This window comes from Nannobrachium achirus (assembly GCF_963921795.1).
Source record: "Nannobrachium achirus genome assembly, chromosome: 2".
Classification (NCBI taxonomy): domain Eukaryota; kingdom Metazoa; phylum Chordata; class Actinopteri; order Myctophiformes; family Myctophidae; genus Nannobrachium; species Nannobrachium achirus.
Window position 1 is genome coordinate 40,810,339 of NC_137811.1, and position 25,030 is coordinate 40,835,368.

Here is a 25,030-nt window from a genome sequence, read left to right on the forward strand (position 1 = left end):
GAAAACCTTACAGTCAGGCCACAAATAAAATCACTGGGGGGTTAAGTACTCATACACTTAACTGAAATGACATTAAATAAATGTGTCCAAAAAAGGTCTTGGTTTCTTTATAAAACACTTTTCTAACTAAACGTGTACACATTTTTCACAACGTGAAGACATCTTGTCCGTCACATAAATGATTCCGTCCGGGTACGAGACCTCGATCTGTTGTACGTTCCTCCTCTTGTAAGGGTTACGAGGACATTGTGGTAATAATATTTTCTGTGGAGTTTTGGCTCTGTAAATACGATATCTATATGCTGTGTAAAGTTGTATAAAATATATTTACATCATTCTAATTCCAAAAGTACAAGGCATTGGCTGTTGGTTCCTTGGTATCCATCGGTGGTATTTGATGAGTGGAACACAACAGGAAGAGGAGTGTCCATGTGAAGAGGAGTGCATTGTTTTGCTAAAGCTTAGCCACAAGGCTAACTTTACACTGCAGTTGTCTTTTTATTCAGTTGTCACTATTCTACTTTATCTCGGCATAAGTTAGTTCACTCAGAAGAAAATCCGATACGAATGTGAATGTTATTACACATTTTAAAACGACGGCAATGAATGGAAGTACGAATCCACTCTTGGACAAAGAGGAGCATGTTTTGAAACTCGGAGAGAGCTTTGAGAAGAGGCCAAAATCCTCCTTTCACACAATCAGATGTGAGTGCACACAATGCACTATAGACGTAGATTATTATTACTACTCAAATTATTATTATCTGAAATTTCCTGGGCATGTTTGTTGATGTGGTGTATGAATATGTTGCGGTCCCGTGCGCCAGCAGGCCCGTATATAATTAGAATTAGATCCAGAGGCTTAAAATTCAAAGTGTCTTTATTCTCGACAATACTATATCATATCACAGCATTCGACTGGTTTCAGAATCGTGGGAAATGAGAGAAGCAGTAAGAGTAAAGAGACAAACAATATGTTATCACAGTTTGTTATCCCTGCAGACTCAGAGGTGGGACCTTGCTATTAACCAATCAATGAACAGAAAAGAGAAAACCTGAGATACTCTTCTCTCAACTATCTGAAAGGCTCTGTGACCAAATGGTGACTTTAATCTTAGATTTTAACTTTAATCTTGATTATTATTACCACCAAAAATATACATGTAGTCATACATGTTCAGATATTCTTTCCATATGTGTACAATATATAGGACATTCTGAGACTGTCTGGTCTCAGACAGGGCTAAACAGAGATCTCTTCAGAGTGAAGAGGCTTTTCACATGTTAATAAGAAGCATGTGAAAAGAAGGGAAAAGAAGCAGAAAGAGATGTCCCCAAAATAGGAACGTAAAAACCCTCTGACTCTCTTCTACTAAATGTACTCTTAAATGAAATAATTCCCAAACATATCCTAAACCTAATACAGACATAAATACGTGGTAAACATTACAATGAATTCAATACAACGTTAATGAAAATACACCTTGGGTAGATAAATGAGACCTACAGCTTACATTATAAATTATAATAGGTGAGAGGCCGAACTGTTATTGAGCGGTGGTCACACCGTCTCCATAGCGTGGCCGTGTGTGTATCCGTGTGTAGCCTAAGTACCCCTTGGTGACCAGAGAGGTGCTGTTGAGTCTAGTCTGCCCTGAGCATCAACTGCAATACCAGTGGCGGCCTGCATGCTGCATGCATGCATGCATGGATGGATGGATGATGGATGGATGGATGGATGGATGGTGGTGGATGGATGATGGATGGATGGATGATGGATGGATGGATGATGGATGGATGGATGGTGGATGGATGATGGATGGATGGATGGATGGATGGATGGATGGATGATGGATGGATGGATGATGGATGGATGGATGATGGATGGATTTGACGGATGGATGGATGGATGATGGATGGATAGATGGATGGATGGATGATGGATGGATGGATGGATGATGGATGGATGGATGCTGGATGGATGGATGGATGCTGGATGGATTGATGGATGGATGATGGATGGATGGATGGATGGATGATGGATGGATGGATGGATGGATGATGGATGGATGGATGGATGATGGATGGATGGATGGATGGATGGATGGATGATGGATGGAGGATGGATGGATGGATGATGGATGATGGATGATGGATGGATGGATGATGGATGGATGAATGGATGATGGATGGATGGATGATGGATGATGGATGGATGGATGGATGGATGATATATTTGTTTTGCTGTTGCGCAGCCTCCACGACCACCGCTCAGTTCACACAGGTGTGATTTTTTATTTCTGTGTGCTTACTTTGAGTGTAAATTTGGGCATTTCAACTATAGAAATAACTGGATAAATCTAAACTTAAGGTAGGTCATTAAAGGATCTCCTGAGGTCATCTCACAGTCTCACAGTCAGTGTGCTCTGTTTTCTGTCTGGCACCGAAAACAAAGCCACTTGTGGCTTTGACCCTGTCAATACCTGAAACTGGGGGTGATTTTAAATACCAAGGGACAAATGATTTTAGGGTGAGGGGAGAATGCAAGCCTCAGGAAGCCTCGCAGCTACAGCATGCATTCAAACAGAATACAAATGACTGTAACTTGTCTTTTATGTTTCTCAACTGAAATAGTGTCCAAATGAAGGCCCAGCGGTGCATTAAGATACTTCATTGATTGGTGTTGTTCCTCACTGACATGTTGTTACACAACACAGCCAGTTAATTCACAGCCAGTTAAACTAGTTAATTCACTTAGCTGAGGCTTGAGAGACACCACATGCTCTGCAGACCCGTTAATCCTCAACGTTATTTTTGTCACCACTTAAAGAAGCTGTTTTATGTTTTTGCTTTTGGCCAATTCAAAGTCCAATCAAACGACATAACATTTTAAAATAGTTTTTGTTAAGATGTTGCCAAAACTTCAGTTCCCAAATTATGGCAGATCAAAGTTCAGATCCAATCAAATATGTATAGTGTCTGCACTGTATATAACTAGTAAGACGCCTCAGGGCGACATGCGACCTCGCCCTAAAGGGCGAGGCCAATTCTTGGCCATCTGGCCAGTGATGTATATCGGACCAGTTACCCATATATGGGGACCCCTGGTACCCATATGGAGATCCATTTACTTTCCCTTTTATGCCCATACATGGAGATCCCTGTCTGAATCAGCCACACATATATGGGCTGTCTTCCTCCATATATGGGCATTCCCATATGAAGTCCTGTTAAATATGGGCTTAATATTGATGACATCAGGGATCTCATCCATATATGGGCATAAAAGGGATTCTCTTAGAGTGGTTCCCATGTCATCACAACATACAATATATTTCATGCCCATGCATGGAGATCCCTATCTTAACCAGACACACAGATATGGACCATGTCTTGGCCATCTGGCCAGTGATATATATTGATGACATCAGGGATCTTCATATATGGGCATTAAAGGGATTCTGGGGAATACCCATATATGTCACCTTTGATGTCACTGTGATGTTTCAAGAGAACCACAGTGTCAGGCATGACTGTCAGAGATCCACAGATATGTGGACAAGATGTGCCAGACCAGACATCACAGTGACATCAGAGCGGCAAACCCATAGACCGTAAAAATCTGTACACGTCTACACACGGACAAGCTGTGACATTTCTCATGGTAAACTGTGACCTTCAGTCGCAATTATGTGTGAATGTAGCCCTAGAATGGCTGTGTGTGTAATGTGTATGCATACAAACTATTTACTGTACATATATTTATATTTCCTTTTAGCAGACTTTGTATTGAACTGTGCTTTGCTTGTGCTTTTTTGTTGTTGAAACGGCTAATAAAGTAATCAATCAATCAATCAATCAATCAATCAATCAATCAATCAAACAAACAAACAGTATGTATTGTAATATCACATCCATCCTAGGGCTAATGTTAATATATTGTATTATATGTATTATTTGCTGTATGTGAGGCACTGTGCAGACTGTCACAACAAATATATAGAGTGATATTAAGAATATATTTATACAAAAAGTGTTTTCCCCTTGAATGCTTAGTATTGTATATAGACAGTAAATTCATATTGTTCGTCTATGACTTGTCAGTTGTCATCATCTTTCCTTTGCAGATGACTTCAAACCGGCATCTATTGACACAAGCTGTGAGGGAGAGTTGCAGGTTGGGAAGGGGGATGAAGTCACCATAACATTACCTCACATTCCAGTAAGAATGTCTGCTTTTGTTTTCTAATCTGCTGTCCACTGACTACTGTGAATGATGTCTTTGGAGTCAAACTAATAAACAGCACTAAGGCTGCAGTCACCAAAGTACCTATGCGAGTGGATTCCCCATTCCGCCAATGTATTTCAAATGGGAATGGAGCGGTTTCATGCTAGTAAAGGATTTCTGCGTGCCGCACAGAAGTTGTGTTTATGCTGGAGCAGATACATTATCCACACAGATTCTGGTTTTCCCCCTCTGTCCAATCGGGTGAGTCGGTGCTGGATACGGGGAGGGTCCTGGAAGTGAGTGACAGGTGTGTCACATGCTTTGGGACAAAATGCGCACTCTGCGTTTTTAGTCAGCCGTGCACAAAAAGTTTATCACCTGGCAAGTGGCAACCATACGTTGGTGTGACCGCAGCCTAAACAAACAGCTGCAATGTAGAAATACTCTGTTACAAGTAAAGGTCCGGAATTCACAATTTGTGTGAGTAAAAGTACAAAAGTATTGGCATAAAAACAGTAAAACAAATACCGTACTCATTATGCAAGTGTATGTTCTACAAGCTCACAATGCGACACGTTGTGAGCTTGTAGATCTGGTATTTTCAAATGGCCGAAATATATACAGAGCTGAAGTGGTTAATGTGTGTTGTGTAATAATAATCAAAATCTACAAAGTAACTAAGTAAGTTTACAAATAATTGTACTGGATTAAAAAGTACAATATTTTCCTCTGAGATGTAGCGGAGTAGTAGTACAAATATTGACAACTGGAAACACAACACAAGTAAAGTGAAAATGGCTCAAAATAATTGAGTAAAAGTACTTGGTTACTTACTTTACACCACTGACAACTCAGTGACAAGATATTTACAATACATACTGTCCTTGTTGCAGGGCTCCACACCGCCCATGACGGTGTTCAAAGGGAACAAGCGGCCATATCAGAAGGACTGTGTGCTTATCATTAACCATGACACTGGAGAGTTTGTGCTGGAGAAGCTGAGCAGCAGCATCCAAGTCAAGAAGACCAGGTGAGAAGGAAAACCAGACCACTTACCAGAGAAAGGTTGCATTCATATATTTAGGACATGTTTTTTTTTTTGGGATAATCGTCATTGTACATTTGTACACTGCTCATGAAATTCATCCTGTGGTTGTCTGATCGGTGGAGATGACTAAAACATTTTTGAGCGGTGGTAAACCACTCCATAGAGCGGCTGTGCGTGTGTCTGTAGCCTTTTTCCTCAGCGCTTTGCCATAGCAAAATGTGTGTACGTAGCATCATGTTTGTCTAGTGATGTCATCATCGTGTGTCTGTAGCCTTTTTCCTCAGAGTTTTGCCATAGTAAAATGTGTGTGTGTAGCATAGCCTGTACATCCTAGACTCAAACAGTGATGTTACTAGGTTTTCAATGTAATGGGTCCCGGGACCCACAGGTGGTCATTCAAATGGGTCCCAGAAAAGTTTTATGAGTCCTCAATAAAATGTGTTTGAGCGCTGTGAGTTTGTAGATCGGCTATTTTCAAAATGTTTGCCTATTTCTTATATTTATTTTACAATTTGGCTAATGTTTGAACTTAGAACTAGGATAGTAGGATTTCTAAATACACTAGGCTACATACACCCATTTATTTATATCACTGGGACCCCAATTTATATTAAATGTTAAAATACAAATGGAACAGGTCCATTTGGTTCCATTTATTCACTGAGTTACAGACCCATAAAGTTTCAAAAAGATTCCCCTTTACTTTGCTTATTAGCAATATAAAACGTTTTTATATTCAGCAAAATGTCAGTAATGGTATTGTCTGCCTCTCATTATTGTCAAGGAAGAAAGTACCGTATGTCGCTGCCTTGCTTAAGTTTCATCAAGGCAAAAAAAAAAGCACCCTAAGACACACACCAAAAGTTTCACTTCACATGTGTGCGGGGGACGGAGGAGGGGGAGCCACGTTGCTCAGAAATCACTTTCACTTTCAGCTTAGGACAAACGGCAGCTTTTAATCAATGCACAAGGATTTAAGGACATTATTACATTGCTTAGTCAATTATGAAGGGATTTCTAAAATTAAAACGTCTCCATATTGCTTGGGAAGTATACTTTGCAGAAAATCACGGCCCGCGGCCTTTGTTATTCGGTAATCGGCTCGCTAATGTTTTTCTTAACATGGACTATGGAGGCGCGTCCCCGGGACCCCAGGACCATGGCGTGAATGCGTCTCTGGGCGATGTGAACGCGTATTTGAAGCGGGATGCGCACGTAATGACGTCACTGCTCAAATCCTAGTCTGAAGACGTTATGCAAGCACGACCACCGCTCACTTCACATTAGGTGTGATTTTTTGTCTAAAGGCTGTTTCAGACGGGGTACTTTCAGTGTGGGAAGCAGCTGAGAAACACGGCACCAGATGATTCATTATGCATATTTCTGTGTCACAGGGCGGAGGGCAGCAGTAAGATCCAGGCAAGGATCGAACAGCAGTCGGTGCGATCCAACAATAACCAGCCTAGCTCCCAGTTCCGAGCCCCGACCAAGCCTGGTGCCGGAGTCAAGACCTCTCCCTCCCCATCCAAGGACAACCCTTCTCCCTCCAAGGACAACCCCTCCCCTTCCAAGGACAACCCCTCCCCTTCCAAGGACAACCCCTCCCCAGAGCCACAGTTGGATGACATCAAAAGGGGTGAGGAGGGACCAGTTGCCATATATGATTGGCTTTGCCTGCATTTTGCTTTGGCTTTTCATGCTTCATATTGTCACTGTTGTGCGGAAACCTCAATTGTCCAAAACCGGTGCTTTCCAGGAAATGGAAAAATCAGTCTTCCAGACGCACTTAACCACTTTCCCTTTAACTTTCAAAACCTTGTGAGCTTGTAAATATGCTTTTTTTGCTACTCTTGCGTGACACTAAAAAAAAACATTAATGTTGAAGATAGAGATAGAATGTTTCTGCCTGACAGCAGCAACGATATCCGTCTAGGGAGAGCACTGACAATTGTAAATGTTATAATGGATGGGAAGGAAATAATCAAGACAAAAAGGTTCAAAGGGGGAAAGAAAGAAAAAAAATCACACCCGTGTGAAGTGGAGCTGTGTGTGTGTGTGTGTGTGTGTGTGTGTGTGTGTGTGTGTGTGTGTGTGTGTGTGTGTGTGTGTGTGTGTGTGTGTGGATCATGTGTACCGATTTTTGTGACATTTGAAGAAAATATGTAGGAAAAGGAGCAAAAAGTGTGTTTTGGAGAAAATTCAAGATGGCGGAAAATCTATCATGGCGCAAATGGGCGTGGCCTATATGGGGAGATGCGTCATGACCCAAGGAATCCAGGGAAAAAATATTTTTAATTTTCCGACCTACGGTTCAAGAGTTACAGGCCAAAACGTAAAGTGGGGTGTTATGGCGCCACCATGCGGCCAAATGACACAATTATTTTTTATTTAATCCTTGAAATCATTATGAACCTCCTCTCCAAGTCTTGAAACTCTAGCCCCTATGGTTTGCGAGAGACAAATAATTGAATGTGAGTTTTTGCGATTCCCATTATAAGTCAATGGGGAAAATTAATTCACTAATAAATTAATATCAATTAAACTATTGAACCTTTCTCTTAGCAAGTTACTAGCCCACGATTCCCGAGTAAGCCGGTCGATTTGACATATGGCGCGAGTGTGTGGTGGCAAAACTGTGGGACTAGTAGCGTGCCGAAGTTTAGGAAGTTCAGGCTACATACACACACACAGACACACAGACAGACAGACAGACAGACACACAGACCCACACAGCCACGTATAGGGAGCCTGTGCTTCACACAGCTCCAAAAAGTATGTTCTTTTATACATGACATTTCACTGTCACTGATCCTGTGCTGCCCCCTACTGTCTGCATTCAGAGCTGCGTGCTGAGGTGGAGGTGATCGAGCAGATGAGCAGCAGTGGCAGCAGCAGCTCCTCAGACTCGGCCAGTGGGTCTGGGAGCGGTGATGACAGCTCCAGCAGCGATGGGGAGCACAATGCCCCTCCGCTTCCCAGTCAGACCTCCCCCACCCGCCCCCCGATGGCCAACGGAGGGGCTGACAGGCAGCCGGGCAGCACTCATCTCATGAACACACTCCGTAAGTACCAGAGACCTGCGCACAGTCGCACACTGACACGTCAAGGTGTTCCCATCACAGGTGTGTCTGGGGACTGACTGACACGTTTCTAACAGCCACTCAATTCATAGTCAAAATATGCAGGTATGAAATAGCAAGTGAATCAATCAGTCGTTCAAATTAGATCTCTCTTCTTGTGCTTCTGTAACGTTTGCCCCTCCCTAGCCTCAGAAACCCAACTCAAGCGAGTTTGGCTGAGCGCTACAGTCAGGGGATGAAGAACCAAGAGATGCTGTTACCAAGTTGTAGCGCTGTAGGCAGTGGCCTATTACTATGGTGCTGATAAACTCAAACCCCAAAATAGCCGTTCCACCAAAGCCACTAGGCGGAATGAAAAATTAAGCCACACCAAGACATTTGTTACATCCAGCCAATGATACCGACTGGTTTTCATGGCTGTTTCTGCCACGAGCTGCAATTAGAAAGTTTGTCCAACCCGTTTAAAAACAAAAATCTGTTGCAGGAAATGATCTGCAGCTGAGCGAGTCGGGCAGCGACAGTGATGATGATTGAACTCCTCTCCCTGCCTCTCCTCTTCACCATATCTGCTGTCTTACTTCTGCGCAGTTCACCCTTTCCACACCAGCTGTATATCTTGGTTTGACTTTTTCTTTTTTTATTATTATCTTTTAGTATTTCCTAAAAGTTGGCCAATCTGAGTATTTAAGAGTGTATTTTTATTAGCTGTATATTTTGTTTTACTTATCAAAAAGAAGAGAAAAAAAAAACATTTTACATTTGTACATTTGGGAAATGTATATGAGAGTGCACATACATATTTTCTGTACTGCAGTTTTATTAACTTGTATCTTGTGATGTTTGTTTTCTGTTGGTCTCCACGAGAGGGTAAGGAACTTTTCCACATCTTGCTCTCCTGCACTCCCACAATGTGTCTCCTGGCAAACCCTATATATTCTGATCTGTATGACAGATCAAAATATCTGATCTAGCGCAAATAGCTGATCTACAAGTTCACAACATTTCACATCATGACACATTGTGAGCTTTTATTTTGGAAAAAATGAACCAAGTTTTGAATCACTTCATTGCGATTATAGAAATCCCTGGCAGCAATTCATTCAGGTAGCCCCAAAAAGGGCCCATGAAAACGTAGAATGCTGTTTATTGTATCACTGCCGTCAACAGATGTCGTGATCACATCCACTATGTCTGGCATAATCCAGCCGACAGAAACACTAAAGAACTTCAACAACTGCCTTCTAGGCACACATCCTAAGTCAACTATCAATTGCTTTGGAATAAATTGAATCAAGACCATAACACCATGCTCATATCAGGGAATATTTTAAAAAGCATGTGTGTTTAAAGGGGTATGATGTCATTTTTTAGGTTATGTTTCTGTAATTTCCCTTCCCCAGGAAAATCTCATATTCTCATATATTTACTGACATTTTGTTGCATTTTGTGGCTCAATTGCGAAGAAAATACAGTCCAGTGAAATTAATTCCTTTACCTGATATGTTGGTAAATAAATACCATAGCTGATTTCTTGCCAGTGGATACGTGTTCAATACTCTTATAAATGAAAGGAAATATCAAGGAGGAACAGGTTGATACATTTTTATGTTTTTCTTTTCTAATGGACTTGGTAACGCACTTTAGCTGTCATCACCTTTATCCTGTCCATGTGAATTACATTTTTGCATGCATCTAATCAGGTAGGAGGGCACTGAGGACGTACAATATATTAGAAGCACTTTGTTCTTACTCAGATAGATATTTGCCATTTGTGTATTTAACATGCAGACATTTAAAGTTGAACTGTGTTGTTTTAAACAGAAACAAACTTTTGTTTTGTTTACACTCCTAATAATTTCCCAGAAGCAGTGTTTTGTTGAAGTAAATTGACTGTGATATTACTTTCAAAGATATTAAGAAAATATTACGGCTGCCATGTCATGGCTACAAAGTTGACCAGATTCGATGCTGACGCTTGGCGAGGAAGCTTGCGCCACTTCGTTTGATTGGTGGCCTAAATTCCTAAAGTTGGCAAGCTAATATACCTGTAGACAGTACCAGTCCAGAATGAAGAATGTTAACAACACATCGATATGAAATCCTTTCTCCTATGTAACCTTTATTATGATTTATTGTGAAAACTCAACATCACGGTCAAATTCCTTTTGATTGCTTTCCTTTTTTTGTCTCTATTTTCTGCTGACTTGATTATGTCAGGAAATACAACCTGGAATGGCTCTATGAAGAAACTCTTAAGAAGATATGTCAAGGTTTACATATCCAGTAAGATGTATAGCACATGCTGAAGAGTCTGGTAGGCTCTTCGAATAGACGTTATGCATTGTAATACTCCACCAGATCATTTAATTTCTTATTGTGCATGTGTCATACAACAATTAAAGCTTCTTTGATGCTGCCTTCCTAGATATGGTTTGGAACTGTGCCCAAACCTGACCCCTCCATAAACGATGTGTGCACGACTGCACGTACGTCCTCGTGCATGCTTGAGAACCAGGATCAGTGTTGTTCTACTACAGGGATCCACATTGCTTAGTAGCGCTACTTAATATAGTGGCCAAAAACTCTGCAATTCAACTTTAAACAATAGAGAGCCAAAGTCCTGATGTTAAAAGCCATGCATTCTGTGTCTTTTTATTTTATTTTTATTGCTCAATATAACATAAGCTAAAGTGTGAACTATACACTTTTTGATTGGGAAAATGTCTTTATGACCCAGGGGCTGTGGGTTTTATGTCAGACTTTGCTAGGTCTACTTAATACTATGTTTCTCACTTGGGTAAATTGCCCACAAATTCCACTTCACAGCTAAAACTGAACTTGCAAGATTTAGCCTGGCCATGCAAGGTTGTCATAGTCAGCGTATCAAGCTGAATGAATGTCTTTTCTCAATAAATGCCAAAGAACTCTGGTCAAACACAGAACAGAAATATAATCTCAATCATGTTACAACGTGATGTGAGGGTAATTTGGTTCCTTTTGGTTTTGTCTGAGATTTTGTTATGCATTTGAGTTGATGATGTCGTACCATAAAGCCTGAGTACTTGGTTGTGCATTGTGTCATGCACTGAAAATAGCCAATCTACTACTTTTTATATTGGCAATTTTCAGAGCACCACAACATTTGTAAAATAAATTGCTTATGAAATTGAAAAGTGTGAGTTAACAGACTGTAATCATCTTTATTAAGACAATGAGGAAAGAATATTGGAAATTTCCCAAAATGTACTCAAAATCTTGAAACGAATGCCTTCGACTAATGGGCTACTTGTACCAAATTGTCAATTGTAACTAGCATTAAAACCTATTTCACATTGAAAGTAGGCCAGGGCCTAATTGGCTCTGTTCTAAGTATTAAGAGTCTAAAGTAAATCTAAAGTATTAAAGATTATGGTCAATTTTCCAGAAGTATCTTTAGATCAAGTTAGTCTTCGCTCCATCCGCTGACAGTTGAATGAAGATTGCATTAGTCTGAATTATACCATATACTGTAGTAGCTGTAAGTTATGCATTATGTCTGATTCCAAACACACTTCCAGTTACTGTACATTCTGGCATCTGTACCTCTGCGGTTGTGACCCATTTCTGTTCTCAGACAAAACCTCTTGTATTTGGTGCTTTAATTCTTAGGTTTTTATTAGTGCTGTTTGTGAATTGTTTCTACAAATCTGAAGTGCATTAAAAGTGTGCAAATACATTCCAGTTAATTGTTTGTTATATTGTGTATTCTCTGTTTAACATTATGGTAGCACCGAACAGTGTACAGTGTCATAACCTTTGGAAAAGTACCACAAATTCCATCGATTAAATCTAACTAGCCCTTACCCGTTCAAAGATATGAGCTCCGAAATGATGTGCAGTGTGTGGATTATGGGATGTGCACTGTGCACACAATATATGAGGGATGGAAAGTAACTTTAACTGGTGCTGTCCTGCATGCTAATATGTAGGAGCATCAATGTAAATACCCGTTCCATTTAACGGCTACAGAGATACTGTGTACCGATCTGCATGATTTTGGACAACATCTGTAACAGGGCCAGAACACCCCCCCCCCCCCCCCCCCCGTGTGTGTGTGTGTGTGTGTGTGTGTGTGTGTGTGTGTGTGTGTATGTGTGTGTGTGTGTGTGTGTGTGTGTGTGTGTGATTGTGCATGGCCTGAACAACAGCGCCCCTCCCTTAACATGTGTGGTCACAAAAGGTACTGTATGCTAAATAGATATAGATACACCATAAAAATGCTATTATACAGCATACGATTTGTGAAAGTGACAAACGGGCTTCACAGTTATGTCAGGTGTGTTCATATGCTGATGGTGATGCGATTTCAGATCAATTGCTCCAGCCACCGAGGAGAAACGCTGAGACAGACAGACACTCACTCAGACAGACACTCAGACATTCGCAAAATTATAGTATAGATCTACTTTTCTAAAGGTAGAATTCATGGAAATAAGGCCATTACAAAGGACTAAGGCCTTTTCAGAGTAAAGATTAATACAGTAACAAGTACCAGTGTAACACTGGTAGTGTTGCATTTGTTAATTTTCCCAAACACAATCTTTGACACTTGATAATTTTACACAAATCACTTTTTTAACCAATGTTTATGAAAGGAAGGTTTACTGAGCATTGTTTTTCCAAGGTGGCCAAGAGGTGATCAAATCAAGAGTATTGCAAGAACAGCATTTATTTCACCAAACAAACAAGTGGCGTTCTGTGGAGTGCATATCTCCACCAGGCTGGGTTGCCTACCCAGGGCAGAAGCTGGAGGGTAAATAGCTTCTTGCATTTGTGGTGCACCCTATGGGCAGAAGTGAAAGCGCTTTTAGAGGTGCGCTCTAGTGGATTCTAATTTGGGGTTGCCTGGATGTTGTGTTCATGATATATGCTGCTTTCACAACATTTGGAAGCCAATTGTGGGCGTGGCCTTAAATAAATTATGATTTTATGACCCTATGCTAAAATGTAAAGCAGGCTGATATAGCACCACCGCTGACAAAAAGAATATTGGGTGAAGTATCTTCCTTGGATTTTGACAATGATCTGTCCAGTGGTTTGCGAGATTAACTGCAAGATTAACACACACACACACACACACACACACACACACACACACACACACACACACACACACAATCACATACTCTGAGAGCAATAGCAAGATCCTCCGGGTGGAGATAATCAACACAGATTCATTCAGAGTTCATTATTTTATACTTTAGATATTGAAAAATAGCAGATATACAAGCTGCGAGCTTGTAGATCTACTATTTTTGAAAAGTTGTGAAAATGTGTGCAAATCTTTGAATATATGTATTTTTTAAGCAAAATTTGTAACTCAAACTTTGCTCCTGGGGGGTCCCTGGAACTAAGCTATTTTGAGATGGGGGTCCGTGGCCAAATACATATCATGCTGGGGGTCCTTCACATGAAAAAGTTTGAGCACTACTGACATAGAAACATAGGTTTTTCAAAAAACCTTCAAAATATTCAAAGACTTGCACAAATGTTCATGATTTAGAAAAAAATAGCAGATATACACGCTCGCAAAGCGGCACTCGGTGCCGCACTGTGAGCTTCTATATCTTCTATTTTTCAATAGTTAAAGCACAAAATAATGCGTAATAATGTGTTCCCAGTCTAAATGGGTTAAACCCCTCCCCCTATGAAGAACATTCATGGGGGCCCGCAGTGAATCCTTGTACCCAGGGCCAGGGAATTTGAGCCTTACCTGATTGCAGGCCACGGCACGGGGCGGAGTGACCGCGGCAAGGGGCGGAGTGAACGCGGCGGTTATCGTGGGCTTCGGTGACGTGTGCAGTGGGGCGACGGTGAGATTCGAACTAGTGATCTCTGGCACTCAAGTCGGCGACGCTATCCATTCAGCCATCAATGCTGATGTTTATCGTGGGCTTGCCCAGGCCTTACGGCCTGGGCATAAATATAACGATTGCATTCACCACGGCTTCGTAACTCGCGCGGCGCTCCGCCGGCCGCGCGGCCCTGGCCCGCTCTTCGCGGCCACTCGCGCCTGCGGCGCTCGGGGGCGAAGAGCAGGACCAAGGTCCGCTGGCCTTCGCGCCGCTTGCAATGTCGTGGACAATAATCAAACGCCTCCAAGAGTGTATGGCTGCAGTTCACTTACGGTAGCGTTCACTCCGCCCCTTGCCGCGTTCACTCCGCCCCTTGCCGCGTTCACTCCCCTTGCCGCGTTCACTCCCCTTGCCGCGTTCACTCCGCCCCGTGCTCCGGTCTGCAATCAGGTATACTAGGGGAATTTGGTGCAACACCCCTGCAGGTGGAAGTATGGGGAAGGCAGTCTGCCATTCTGCTCACAACAGAAGATCTGGCGACATCTGGTGGACAGGGAAGTAGAGGAAGAGACTGGATCAGTTTGGAGAAGCACAGCCATGACAACGAATCTCCTGCTCCATCACAGCATCACTTATTTCCTGAGAGAAAAAGAAAAACTACATTTGATTGCATATTTCTACTGAGTCTGAAAATAAGAATATCGGTGAGGAGTAACTACTGACCTTCGGTGACTTTTCCTCTTCCTGTAGCAGAAGCAACATATACGTAGACACCCATTTTCATGAACACATTCAATACAACGGCACTCTTCCTCTACATCATCATCATCATTGATCAGTGGTTTTATCCCCGCCTCTACATCTGTACAAGTTAAAGTAGAGTAAAGAACCAAACCAAGATGAATGAGAATACAGATCAAATTACATTAAAGTAAAAAGGCTTTATTGTCAGATATTTTGCTCCACACACGCATGTGTATGATGGGCTCTCATAGATCTCAAAGTTTTACACACGCGCACACACGAACGCACACGCGCGCGCGCACACACACACACACACACACACACACACACACACACACACACACACACACTCACACCATATATTTCAGTGATCTGGTTAAGAAAAAAACTGTGGAAGAGTTTGTTTTGTGCAGATTAGATAAGTCAGTATTTAAAAAAAAGAAATGGCTTTACCATTGGTAATCATTTTGTAGGCTTGACTAGGAAAACCAATTGTAGTTGGTTGGGTGCTGATGGGCTCAGCTAAGTGTGACTGCAGCAGGATTGTACCATGACATTGTCTTCAGATCTGGAAGGATATCTGTCAGTCTTACATCATGTAACAGATTCAGGAATGCCCGGCAAGTTACGTCCCCCTTGAAAATCATTGTGTCCACAAGTGCAGTGGCTGCGTCTGATGGGACACTGATTCTTGTTAGGTTGGCATACTCAAATTGCACTATTAGCTTTTGTTCAAATACACACTGGCTGACAAAGTTCATGTGTGGCATTAGAATGCGTTGAAGCGCTATCTTGTTCCGTGTAACGAGTTCGGTGGCCGCCATGATGATTGTCCCTGGAGGAGAAAAAATAAATCAGTGTGAGTTAATTTCATTGAATGTCCTGCGAAGCTTGGCCAATGCCCAGCTTTGTGGGACGGACATACTGTACATACAGACAAAGCACCGCTCAAAAAGAACAATATTGGTTAAATTTACTTTTAGCCCCCATAGTAACTGAAGAGCTATCAAATATATTCGTAAAAAGGTCACTCAGTAGGGTGCAAATCTCTCCATCGGTCTCTGTCTCTCTGTCACTGGCTTACAGTATGATGACAATGCTTTGGGGTTGTGTGTATGTATGAAACAACACAGGGCAATGGGGGATAGCGGGGCAGTTAAGGAGAACAATACTTCAGTTCTGGAAAGAAGCACCAAAATTTTACAGAGTGTACCTCTTGGGTCATTCTTTAGAAAAATCACATTAGACACTTAATTTTCAAAATGGCCGCCAGTTTTAAAGATGGCCGCTTTTTCGGATATGTTTTACAGGACGCCAGCCAGTTAATATCGAATTTTCATAATATTAGAGTTGTTTTGTAGGTTTTAAAACATCCGGAGTTCAGCAGCCAGAATAACCTTTCTGACTTTTGGTTGGGGTCTTTCCTCACCTGGGACCCCCCAGACAGACCCCTGAGCCTATTTCAGAAATCGCTCTGCTCCTGCTCCAGAACAATGTTAAATTAGATCTGAAATATGCTCTGAAAATAAAAAAATGACTAGTAGCAAATAACAGAGGTCTTCCACGGGGGGTCCGGGACCCCTGGGGGGATCCTCAGAGCTACTACAGGGGGCCTGCCAAATCTCGACGATTTTTTTTTTTTTGAAACTTCGAATGTTTTTATGTATCCTGGTTTTATGTATTGTACTTTGATGGTTTATTAGTATTCTCAGTATTATTTATAATGTTTTTTTTTGTGTTAAACAGTTATGGTTGACAGCTGTTACTGCAGGGATTGCAATAATGAAGGTATTGCAACTTTTCACTTTGGGCGCAGAACAACATTTCCATTTATTGCACTGCACTCACACTGACCACACACACACACACACACACACACACACACACACACACACACACACACACACACACACACACACACACAAACACACACCCACAAACACACACACACCTCTTTGTTATTGTCACCCCAAAACCCTCACCTTATCCTCTTATAGAGCCCATGGTCAATTACGCCCAAAGAGATTCACTACAATACAGTAATTTCAGACATGCAGGATATATTCATCTTCATCATCATCATCTTCAATGTCCAACCTAATAGTGTTGACACAGTCTCCACCATAGCATAGAGTGAAAGGCAGGTTATTTGAGCAGCTGCACCGTCCCTTACAACCTGCTTTGCAGACACATTTGATGAGCTCAAGTACTGCCTTTGGAGCAGGGAGAGCAAGAAACCTGACTGGAATATACCCTCCACTCTCTGAATTCCATCTATTTTCTTCGGTTGGTGGAAGCACAGGGCAATTTGTCAGGTATGATTTATCCTGCATTGTGACAGAGTTGGGGCGGAGGTAATGTGGTAGCAGTGCAGCACGAGTTGGAGGTAGCATCTCACCCTCCAAGTTCTTTGACAGAAATAGTTCCCATCTGAGTAATCCCAGGGTTGTTGGACCTTTTGAACTGTAAACATGGCATGCAAAATGTTCCGACTGCAATGTTGATGGAAGCTCACCATTTATAAGCTCAGGAGGAATGGCCAATGACCTTGCCAAGGTCCTTGAAGCGGTTAATGGCTTGGTCATCATCATCATCATCAAGTAGGCATTGACCCATGTCTTTTTGGTGATTCCAACAAATGTTCTTCCCCAGTCAGCACCTGAAAAACTATGTACGCAAAGGAACCCTTTGACATTTGTAACATCCAATAACTTGAACTCACTCGAATATATAAATTTGCTTTTTTGTACCGGAGGCAAGGACTTGATAAGGAATCGGGGTATCAGCCTCTTCATGTGTTTGCACTTCCTCAAAATCATGTCCCTTGATGAAGGTATCGTATTATGATGCCTACTTTGTCATACCTGACAAATTGCCCTGAACTTCCATCAATTTAAACAAAAAATAGATGGAATTCAGAGAGTGGAGGGTATATCCAGTCAGGTTTCTTGCTGCTCAAACAATAACCTGCCTTGCACTCTCCTCCCTGCAAATGCTATAGTGGAAACTGTCAACACTATTAGGGAGGACATGTATAGTAGTGGATTTCTTTGGGTACAATTGACCGTGAGCTCTTTAAGAGGATAGGGTGCGGGTTTTGGGGTGACGATAACAAAGAGGTGTGTGTGTGTTGTGTTGTCAGTGTGAGTGCAGCGCAATAAATTGACATGTTAGACTGCGCGCCCAAAGTGAGAAGTTGCAATACCTGAATTCTTGCAATCCCTGCAGTAACACCCGTGAACCTGTCTGTCTAACACAAAAATGTAATAAATAATACTGAGAATGCTAATAAAAACAGTTAAAAAAAAGAAAAAAACTTCCCTATCAAGATTTGGCAGGCCCCCTGTAGTAACTCCGAGGACCCCCTAGGGGTCCCGGACCCCCTGTGGAAGACCCCTGGGTATTTGCTACTACTCATTTTTGCTTTCAGAGCCCAGTTACAACAACTTTAATGCTTCAATTATGATCTAATTTAACATTGCTCTGGAGCAGGAGCAATGTGATTACTGAGATAGGCTCAGGGGTCTGTTTGGGGGGTCCCAGGTGAGGAAAGACAGCAACCAAAAGTCAGAAAGGTTATTCTGGCTGCTTTAAAAGTGTAATAAATGAACTCAGGATGTTTTAAAACCTACAAAACAACTCTAATATTATGAAAATCAGACATTAACTGGCTGGCGTACTGTTCAGAGGCAGCCATCTTGGAAACATGGCAGCCATTTTGATTTTTCAGTGTCTAATGTGTTTTATCATAGGAACAACCCCTAAGGAGTACTTGTGAAAAGTTTTAGGTTTCTTTCCACTTCTGAAGTATTTTAGTGCAAAAATGCATTTATCTGCCCCGCTAAGGAGAACAATACTTCAGTTCTGGAAAGAAGCACCAAAATTTTACAGAGTGTACCTCTTGGGTCATTCTTTAGAAAAATCACATTAGACACTTAATTTTCAAAATGGCCGCCAGTTTTAAAGATGGCCGCTTTTTCGGATATGTTTTACAGGACGCCAGCCAGTTAATATCGAATTTTCATAATATTAGAGTTGTTTTGTAGGTTTTAAAACATCCGGAGTTCAGCAGCCAGAATAACCTTTCTGACTTTTGGTTGGGGTCTTTCCTCACCTGGGACCCCCCAGACAGACCCCTGAGCCTATTTCAGAAATCGCTCTGCTCCTGCTCCAGAACAATGTTAAATTAGATCTGAAATATGCTCTGAAAATAAAAAAATGACTAGTAGCAAATAACAGAGGTCTTCCACGGGGGGTCCGGGACCCCTGGGGGGATCCTCAGAGCTACTACAGGGGGCCTGCCAAATCTCGACGATTTTTTTTTTTTTGAAACTTCGAATGTTTTTATGTATCCTGGTTTTATGTATTGTACTTTGATGGTTTATTAGTATTCTCAGTATTATTTATAATGTTTTTTTTTGTGTTAAACAGTTATGGTTGACAGCTGTTACTGCAGGGATTGCAATAATGAAGGTATTGCAACTTTTCACTTTGGGCGCAGAACAACATTTCCATTTATTGCACTGCACTCACACTGACCACACACACACACACACACACACACACACACACACACACACACACACACACACACACACACACACACACACACACACAAACACACACCCACAAACACACACACACCTCTTTGTTATTGTCACCCCAAAACCCTCACCTTATCCTCTTATAGAGCCCATGGTCAATTACGCCCAAAGAGATTCACTACAATACAGTAATTTCAGACATGCAGGATATATTCATCTTCATCATCATCATCTTCAATGTCCAACCTAATAGTGTTGACACAGTCTCCACCATATCATAGAGTGAAAGGCAGGTTATTTGAGCAGCTGCACCGTCCCTTACAACCTGCTTTGCAGACACATTTGATGAGCTCAAGTACTGCCTTTGGAGCAGGGAGAGCAAGAAACCTGACTGGAATATACCCTCCACTCTCTGAATTCCATCTATTTTCTTCGGTTGGTGGAAGCACAGGGCAATTTGTCAGGTATGATTTATCCTGCATTGTGACAGAGTTGGGGCGGAGGTAATGTGGTAGCAGTGCAGCACGAGTTGGAGGTAGCATCTCACCCTCCAAGTTCTTTGACAGAAATAGTTCCCATCTGAGTAATCCCAGGGTTGTTGGACCTTTTGAACTGTAAACATGGCATGCAAAATGTTCCGACTGCAATGTTGATGGAAGCTCACCATTTATAAGCTCAGGAGGAATGGCCAATGACCTTGCCAAGGTCCTTGAAGCGGTTAATGGCTTGGTCATCATCATCATCATCAAGTAGGCATTGACCCATGTCTTTTTGGTGATTCCAACAAATGTTCTTCCCCAGTCAGCACCTGAAAAACTATGTACGCAAAGGAACCCTTTGACATTTGTAACATCCAATAACTTGAACTCACTCGAATATATAAATTTGCTTTTTTGTACCGGAGGCAAGGACTTGATAAGGAATCGGGGTATCAGCCTCTTCATGTGTTTGCACTTCCTCAAAATCATGTCCCTTGATGAAGGTATCGTATTATGATGCCTACTTTGTCATACCTGACAAATTGCCCTGAACTTCCATCAATTTAAACAAAAAATAGATGGAATTCAGAGAGTGGAGGGTATATCCAGTCAGGTTTCTTGCTGCTCAAACAATAACCTGCCTTGCACTCTCCTCCCTGCAAATGCTATAGTGGAAACTGTCAACACTATTAGGGAGGACATGTATAGTAGTGGATTTCTTTGGGTACAATTGACCGTGAGCTCTTTAAGAGGATAGGGTGCGGGTTTTGGGGTGACGATAACAAAGAGGTGTGTGTGTGTTGTGTTGTCAGTGTGAGTGCAGCGCAATAAATTGACATGTTAGACTGCGCGCCCAAAGTGAGAAGTTGCAATACCTGAATTCTTGCAATCCCTGCAGTAACACCCGTGAACCTGTCTGTCTAACACAAAAATGTAATAAATAATACTGAGAATGCTAATAAAAACAGTTAAAAAAAAGAAAAAAACTTCCCTATCAAGATTTGGCAGGCCCCCTGTAGTAACTCCGAGGACCCCCTAGGGGTCCCGGACCCCCTGTGGAAGACCCCTGGGTATTTGCTACTACTCATTTTTGCTTTCAGAGCCCAGTTACAACAACTTTAATGCTTCAATTATGATCTAATTTAACATTGCTCTGGAGCAGGAGCAATGTGATTACTGAGATAGGCTCAGGGGTCTGTTTGGGGGGTCCCAGGTGAGGAAAGACAGCAACCAAAAGTCAGAAAGGTTATTCTGGCTGCTTTAAAAGTGTAATAAATGAACTCAGGATGTTTTAAAACCTACAAAACAACTCTAATATTATGAAAATCAGACATTAACTGGCTGGCGTACTGTTCAGAGGCAGCCATCTTGGAAACATGGCAGCCATTTTGATTTTTCAGTGTCTAATGTGTTTTATCATAGGAACAACCCCTAAGGAGTACTTGTGAAAAGTTTTAGGTTTCTTTCCACTTCTGAAGTATTTTAGTGCAAAAATGCATTTATCTGCCCCGCTAGGAGGGATGTAGGCCTGATAAAGCAATGTTTTCCAACCTGAAAAGGGGCCCCTCCTTGGGGGCATGAGGCCCCTGTTTAGAGGTATCATATGTTGCATAACATCTAAACCTAAGGTTTGCTTTCATCTACTGTTTCTGCCTGCGGGTTCCCAATGTGATATCAATCCAACTCCTCAAGTATTATTATCCTGCAACTGTGGTGTGTGTGTTAGGTGTGCAGTCCTAACATTCTACATTGCCTGTAGATGTCCCTATCATCAGATATGTGATAGGCACATCTACAGGCAACGCAGAATGTTACGTGCGCAAGTTAACATCATCGTTTGTAAGTTTCCATTTAATTTCCATTTCTCTGAAGTTATTCTCCCATCTTTTCTCCCGTCTCCCTCCAACCTGTGCGGCATTCAAGAAGGCAAAACCCAACATGGCGGCTGTGGCGAACAGCACGGATACTATCTGGTTGCGTCTCTTGTGGGGCTCATTGTCAGAGTCGCTGCTGGCGTCTGCCTGAGGGGGCGACTTGCTGGCTGGGGCCTTTTGGCCCGTGGAGGGAAAGTACACATCTAGGATGTTGGCGCAGTACTGATTCAAGTTTTCCAAGGAGTGGAGGTGTTGCTGGAGCTTCCCGTTGGGCATCCTGATCCTGAACAGAGGCAGGAGGTGGCCATACATGTAGGCATCCAGTGAGGATGGGGAATCACCGAAGAAGAACTTGTGTGAGCCGAGGCGCTGAGAGAGCAACGTCAAACACTCCAGAGCATCACGGTACAGCTCTTCTTCCAGTTGTTCCACGGACTCCAGCATGGGATGTCCTCTGATCAGCCTCAGCTTCTCCAGCTGCTGGTTACGCATGCGGTTCGCCAGGAAGAAGTTGAGGGGGAACCGAATGTTTTCACCATACCAGCGCTGTGTCACGTCCACATAGTTTTTAGCGTCCACCCATTTGGAGTAGATCAACGCAGGAAGCAGCTTCTCCTCCAGAAGGGATACAAATGCCAGGGTGTCGGCACCCTCCCAGGGTGACAGGTTGCAGTCGGCATTATATTCCAGTTTCTTGAGGTGGATAATGACATCAGTGGTTTTTGAAACAATGCCTTCGTCCCCGGTCTTCAGTGCAGGTAAAACACCTGTGGGACTTCTCCAAGGGTTGGTGATCTCGTGGGTTATAACAGGAGCACCAGCAAACCTGGCGTACGCCAGTACGATGAGAGAGTCTACATCGAAACCCCAGTCGCCTCCCCAGCAGTACAACTCCATGGTGTCGACCAACTTGGATGTTATAGCCAAAACACCTTCACAGACTGTCAAGGGCAGAATGGGAACAGAAATTTCCCTGGGAATTTAAATTGCAGTGGCCCTTGTGGAGGCTAGTCTGTGACACCACAAATGTCTTATTTGGTCCAGACAGACACAGACTGTCCGAGATCACCTATTTATGATCTGGTTGGGTTGGCTGAAATGTCATGTGAAGCTTTACCAATCCTCAAGCTTGAATACGGGCATTTATGCCCGTCTGATTGGCTATACAGGCATAAACGGCCTCTCTCTGATTGGCTACGGGCAATAACACAGACACACAGATGGCCAATTTATAGACAGATAGACTAGATCCTTACCCCTCTCCTCAGCCCTCTACTGACCATGATACTGACTAGATCCTTACCCCTCTCCTCAGCCCTCTACTGACCATGATACTGACTAGATCCTTACCCCTCTCCTCAGCCCTCTACTGACCATGATACTGACATGACGCTGACCATGATACTGACATGGTACAGACCATGATACTGACCTTGCTACTGGCCATGATACCATATTGTTGTAGTGAATCAGTGTCATACACATGATACTTACTTACTGACTGATCATGATACTACCATGATGCTGACTGACCATGATACTGACATTATGACATGATACTGAACATGATGGTCAGTATCATGTCAGTTTGTTAGTAATGTCTGTAGACAGAATATACATTATTGACACATTTTACAGTTCCAAATGTGCACTTGCACTCTGTGAAAAATGCCTGACACTTCTGGCAAAATCTCATCATAGTACTGTGGTTTTTGACATTCTCCCTTATCATGGGTGAAAAAATACAGGAATAAATAAGTAGGGAAGTGAATAAAAACAGAAGTAAACATAAAATTATTACCTTCCCCTTTCTTTCTTTCTATCTTTCTTTATAATGGCTTATAATTACTTTCTGTTTGTTATGTCTAAGTTTGCTTGGACATGTTAACTGTGCTATTACAAGATTGTTGCCAAAAACTGAAATGTATTGAGATCACTTAGTTTATGCTAATACATTAACATCACATTACATCATAGATACTTTAGAACCGAACCTATAGTTAAACAAATTGCTATCTTGGAAAAAGACAGATTAGCTTTGAATGACTTCTTACAAGCAAGCAAGGATTTAAAAATGTAAATACATAAATATAGCCTAATGGGAGCTAGTCTATTTAAAGTATTCATATAGGATAGAATAGCTTAATTGTCCTACCTTTACTTATCAATGAATCAATCCACAAGCCAAGACTTGAATGTGAATTCACAAAGAGGAATCGACAAAGGGGAAATAAATAGAAAGACAAACTGTTTACGTCATGTGAATAAAGGGTTAGGTAGTTACCGGTAACTAAAGGGAGCGCAAACAACAAACTGGTAACACCCACCCATAAGATGAATATGAGTACATTCTCCTTCTACAGCACTGTCACCCAAGTGTGGAATTCCTTGATCCCTTCCATTAAAACATGTAGTTCACTGGCTTCTTTCAAAACTGCCAATAAAATTCATCTTTCAGGAGGCCAAAGGCGGAGGTAGTTATCACTTCTCCCTTAGACAGGCGAGAAGTGATCACTTTATTTCATTAATTGTATATTGTTGCGACCTTAGGTCCCAAGTTTAGTATGTGAACGGTCACAGCTTGTCCGTATGTATGTAGGCTATGTATGTATCTCTGTCACGCCTGACACTGTCGGTTCTATGGGTTTGTCGCTCTGACATCATGCTCTGACGTCGCTGAGATGTCAGGGGAACCACTCTTAACAGAATGGGTTTGCTGCTCTGACATCACGCTCTGGCTTCACTGTGATGTCACACTAACAGAATCTCTTTATGCCCATATATGGAGTTCCCTGATGTCATGAGTTCCCTGATGTCATCAATATTAACTTATTAAGCCCATATTAACAGGACTTCATATGGGAATGCCCTTATATGGAGGCCAATACCACACTAACTGGTTCTACAGACAGGGATCTCCATGTATGGGCATAAAAGGGTATGATGTCAGATGTCATAGACATCATAGGACTTTCACATAGCTAATAACTGCGTAAGCATGTTTGGGCTCTCACAGCTTATCTCCATATACAGTACATGGATCTCCATATATGGGTACCAGGGGTCTCCATATATGGGTAACTGGTCCGATATACATCACTGGCCACAGTGGCCAGATGGCCAAGAATTGGCGCCCTGAGACGTAATAATTGGTGTCACTGAATAAAACGAATAAAGTATTTTAAACGTAAGAGCATTG

General features: G+C 42.1%; 2 protein-coding genes across 2 annotated transcripts; one reads left to right on the forward strand and one right to left on the reverse strand.

The window, feature by feature from the left end:
- Positions 1 to 438: 438 nt before the first annotated feature.
- eaf1 (ELL associated factor 1) lies at positions 439 to 12,012 on the forward strand. Its single transcript, XM_080747289.1, has 6 exons — positions 439 to 705; positions 4,128 to 4,222; positions 5,122 to 5,258; positions 6,671 to 6,912; positions 8,117 to 8,338; positions 8,841 to 12,012. The coding sequence occupies exons 1-6, from the start codon at positions 603 to 605 to the stop codon at positions 8,888 to 8,890; spliced, it is 849 nt and encodes a 282-aa protein (XP_080603415.1). The 5' UTR covers positions 439 to 602; the 3' UTR covers positions 8,891 to 12,012.
- Positions 12,013 to 21,768: 9,756 nt separating this feature from the next.
- LOC308298375 (metaxin-1-like) lies at positions 21,769 to 22,728 on the reverse strand (the record flags this gene model as incomplete). The annotated part of the gene is made up of 1 exon (XM_080741961.1): positions 21,769 to 22,728. The coding sequence occupies one exon, from the start codon at positions 22,726 to 22,728 to the stop codon at positions 21,769 to 21,771; it is 960 nt and encodes a 319-aa protein (XP_080598087.1).
- Between the last annotated feature and the right edge of the window lie 2,302 nt (positions 22,729 to 25,030).

Bases quoted from the DNA above. Each gene is read 5' to 3' on its own strand.
- eaf1 (XM_080747289.1), top strand. From the start codon at position 603: ATGAATGGAAGTACGAATCCACTCTTGGACAAAGAGGAGCATGTTTTG. The intron at 706-4,127 runs GTGAGTGCACAC...TTTCCTTTGCAG, and splicing joins CTCCTTTCACACAATCAGAT to ATGACTTCAAACCGGCATCT. The intron at 5,259-6,670 runs GTGAGAAGGAAA...TCTGTGTCACAG, and splicing joins ATCCAAGTCAAGAAGACCAG to GGCGGAGGGCAGCAGTAAGA.